Source organism: Lipotes vexillifer, unplaced genomic scaffold (assembly GCF_000442215.2).
Source record: "Lipotes vexillifer unplaced genomic scaffold, Lipotes_vexillifer_v1.1 scaffold238, whole genome shotgun sequence".
NCBI classification, from domain to species: Eukaryota; Metazoa; Chordata; class Mammalia; order Artiodactyla; family Lipotidae; genus Lipotes; species Lipotes vexillifer.
The window spans coordinates 1-4,012 of record NW_006785665.1 but is presented as its reverse complement, the minus strand read 5'-3'; the positions used below and the strand labels follow the sequence as shown (position 1 = coordinate 4,012).

The 4,012-nt window shown below is 44.4% G+C and overlaps 1 protein-coding gene across 1 annotated transcript; it reads left to right on the top strand.

Moving 5' to 3' along the window:
* Positions 1-2,492: 2,492 nt before the first annotated feature.
* Positions 2,493-3,394, top strand: LOC103068811 (olfactory receptor 10Z1-like). Its single transcript, XM_082931110.1, is given in 4 exon segments — positions 2,493-2,961; positions 2,964-3,259; positions 3,261-3,324; positions 3,327-3,394. Coding segments are annotated over 4 exon segments (897 nt in total).
* Positions 3,395-4,012: the final 618 nt, after the last annotated feature.

Genomic DNA, 4,012 nt, shown 5'->3' with positions numbered 1-4,012 from the left:
TCTCTTGTAGACAGCATACATATGGGTCTTGTTTTTGTATACATTCAGCAAGCCTGTGTCTTTTGGTTGGAACATTTAATCCATTCACATTTAAGGTAATTATCCATATGTATGTTCCTATGACCATTTTTTTAATTGTTTTGGGTTTATTTTTGTAGATCATTTTCTTCTCTTCTGTTTCCCACTTAGAGAAGTTCTTTTAGCATTTGTTGTAGAGCTGGTTTGGTGGTGCTGAATTCTCTTAGTTTTTGCTTGTCTGTAAAGCTTTTGATTTCTCCATGGAATCTGAATAAACTCCTTGCCAGGTAGAGGAATCTTGGTCGTAGTTTCTTCCCTTTCATCACTTTAAGTATATCATGCCACTCCCTTCTGGCTTGTAGAGTTTCTGCTGAGAAATCAGCTGTTAACCTTATGGGAGTTCCCTTGTATGTTCTTTGTCGTTTTTCCCTTGCTGCTTTCAATAATTTTTCTTTGTCTTTAATTTTTGTCAATTTGATTACTATGTGTCTCAGCATGTTTCTCCTTGGGTTTATCCTGTATGGGACTCGCTGTGCTTCCTGGGCTTGGGTAGCTATTTCCTTTCCCATGTTAAGGAAGTTTTCAACCATAATCTCTTCAAATATTTTCTCTGGTCCTCTCTCTCTCTTCTCCTTCTGGGACCCCTATAATGCGATTATTGTTGTGTTTAATGTTGTCTCAGAGGTCTCCTAGGCTGTCTGCACTTCTTTTCATTCTTTTTTCTTTGTCCTGTTCCACAGCAGTGAATTCCACCATTCTGTCTTCCAGGTCATTTATCCCTTCTTCTGCCTCAGTTATTCTGCTATTGATTCCTTCTCGTGTAGTTTTCATTTCAGTTATTGTATTGTTCATCTCTGTTTGTTTGTTCTTTAATTCTTCTAGGTCTTTGTTAAACATTTCTTGCATCTTCTCAATCTTTGCCTCCATTCTTTTTCCGAGGTCCTGGATCATCTTCACTATCATTATTCTGAATTCTTTTTCTGTAAGGTTGCCTATCTCCACTTCATTTAGTTGTTTTTCTGGGGTTTTATCTTGTTCCTTCATCTGGTACATAGCCCTCTGCCTTTTCATCTTGTCTATATTTCTGTGAATGTGGTTTTTGTTCCCCAGGGTACAGGATTGTATTTCTTCTTGCTTCTGCTGTCTGCCCTCTGGTGGATGAGGTTATCTAAGAGGCTTGTGCAAGTTTCCTGATGGGAGGGACTGGTGGTGGGTAGAGCTGACTGTTTCTCTGGTGGGCAGAGCTCAGTAAAACTTTCATCCACTGGACTGCTGATTGGTGGGGCTGGGTTTCCTCTCTTTTGGTTGTTTGGCCTGATGCAACCCAACGCTGGAGCCTACCTGGACTCTTTGGTGGGGCTAATGGCAGTCTGTGGGAGGGCTCATGCCAAGGAGTACTTCCCAGAACTTCTTCTGCCAGTGTCCTTATCCCCATGGTGAGCCACAGCCACACAGCCACTCCCCCGCCTCTACAGGTGACCCTCCAACACTAGCAGGTACGTCTGGTTCATTCTCCCCTGGGGTCACTTCTCCTTCCCCTTCATCCCGATGCTCACAATACTTTGTGTGTGCCCTCAAAGAGTGGAGTCTCTGTTTCCCCCAGTCCTGTTGAAGTCCTGCAATTAATTCCCACTAGGCTTCAAAGTCTGATTCTCTAGGAATTCCTCCTCCCATTGCCGGACCCCCAGGTTGGGAAGACTGACGTGGGGCTCAGAACCGTCACTCCGGTGGGTGGACTTCTGTGGTATAAATGTTCTCCAGTCTGTGAGTCACCCACCCAGCAGTTTTGGGATTTGATTGTCCTGTGATTGCGCCCCTACTACTGTCTTATTGTGGCTTCTCCTTTGTCTTTGGATGTGGGGTATCTTTTTTGGTGAGTTCCAGTGTCTTCCTATTGATGATTGTCCAGCAGCTAGTTGTGACTCTGGTGTTCTCATAAGAGAGAGTGAAAGCATGTCCTTCTACTCTGCCATCTTGGTTCCTCCCCCTCTATTTAATTTTTAACGGGTCACTTTGGAATGGCTTTTCACTGTGTTTCCTGCTTTTCCTCCAAACTCCGGAACTCTACACTCCACAGGCCCTCCTTTCCATGTGCTGCCTCTCCCCTTTCCTGCGGACCCTAACCAGTGCAGAGTTTTGAATGTGTAAAATGTGCATAATTATGTGTGAGTGCTTTGCATGGGTATGCATGTATATATGTGCCTGCATATATGTAGTCATGTATGTATGTGCACATATGTGCATATTGTGTATATTTGTATTCATGTATGCACATATACACATGTGAGAATAGATCCATACACCCATGTGTCTAATAAGTGTATTTCTGAAGTTTATTGCTGTCTAAAAAAGAGTTTTCTTTTTGAGTTACAATAGGTACAAAGAAATGAGAATCTACCTCATCTTGCCTTCTAAAGAAACAAGGCATCTTCTGGCAAGGTGGAAAGAATCAAATCTATCAGGGATGTCACTGAATGGAGCAGATCAATGCAACTTTCTGCAGGGGCTTTGTATTCCTGGGCCCCTCTAGCTTTGGGGAACTGCAGCTCCTGCTCTTCACATTGTTCCTCTCCCTGTATCTTTTCACCCTGACCAGCAATGTTTTTATTATCATAATCATCAGGCTCGACAGCCATCTCCACACACCGATGTACCTCTTCCTTTCCTTCTTACCTTTCTCTGAGACCTGCTATACCTTGGGCATTATCCCTAGGATGTTTTCCAGCCTGGTCAGGGGTGGGCAGGCTATCTCCTCTGTGGGCTGTGCTGTCCAAATGTTCTTCTCTGCTTCGTGGGCCTGTAACACCTGCTTCCTCCTGGCTGTCATGGGCTTTGACAGAAATGTAGCCATCTGTGCCTCACTAAACTATGCCAGTCGGGTTGGCACCTCCTTCTTGAGTGGGTATCTCTTTGGGCTGGGAATGATACTGGTCATTTTCCACCTCCCATTTGCAGCTCCCATGAGATCCAGAACTTTTTCTGTGACACACTGCCAGTGCTGAGCCTGGTCTGTGGAGATACAGGCCTGAGTGAACTAGAGATCCTTATCCTCAGCCTGTTGGTCCTTCTGGTCTCCTTCTCCTTCATCACTATCTCCTACACTTACATCCTGACAGCAATCCTGAGGATCCCCTCCAATGAGGGGAGGAAGAAGCCCTTCTCTACTTACCCCTCACACCTCACAGTGGTCATTGTTCACTATGGCTGTGCCTCCTTCATGTACCTGAGACCCAAAGCCAGTTAACTCTCTTGAGCGGGACCACCTTATTGCTGTCATCTATACTGTGGTGACTCCCCTCCTCAATCCCACTGTTTAAGAAATCGGGCTGTGCAGACAGCCCTGAGAAATGCTTTCTGATGGAGATTGCTGGGTTAAGGTTGAAGGCTACCATAATGGGATAGTCTCCTTTATGTAGCCTGGACATACACCAGAAACCCAGGCTACTGGGCCAGATATTCAGGGCTTTAGACCAAAGCTACCCCACCTCCAATTCCCCAAGAGAGTCCCATCCTCTCTCTTGCATGCCCCCCCCAGGGCTTCTGGGGAATACAGATGCAGGGCTTCCTGCTCTGGTTACTGTGCTTAATTCACACTGATCTCAGAATCTGAATGTTCACTTTCAGCCTCCCATACACCACACTTAGTTCCTGAAACCCAGTTCATTAAGAATTTTCTAACTGAGCTGAACAAGATGAGGGGAGTCAAGTACCCAAGTTCAAAGCAGGGCTGGCTGGGGTTCTGCCAGGGATACTGTAGAGATTTCTAAAATCATTACATAATTAGATTATCTGACCAATAATATTCTTCCAAGATCTGAAACTCAGTGACTATCAGGTTGGCAAATCAGTTTGAATGCTTTCCTAAATGAAGAGGTCAGTTATTATTTTTTTTCTCTCCCAAAAGGTGTCTTTAATCTTTTTATGTAGTTGTCTTCTTTATCTCTGGTTCATTATTACTTTGCCCTCTTCTTTTTTTTTTTTTTTTGCGGTACGC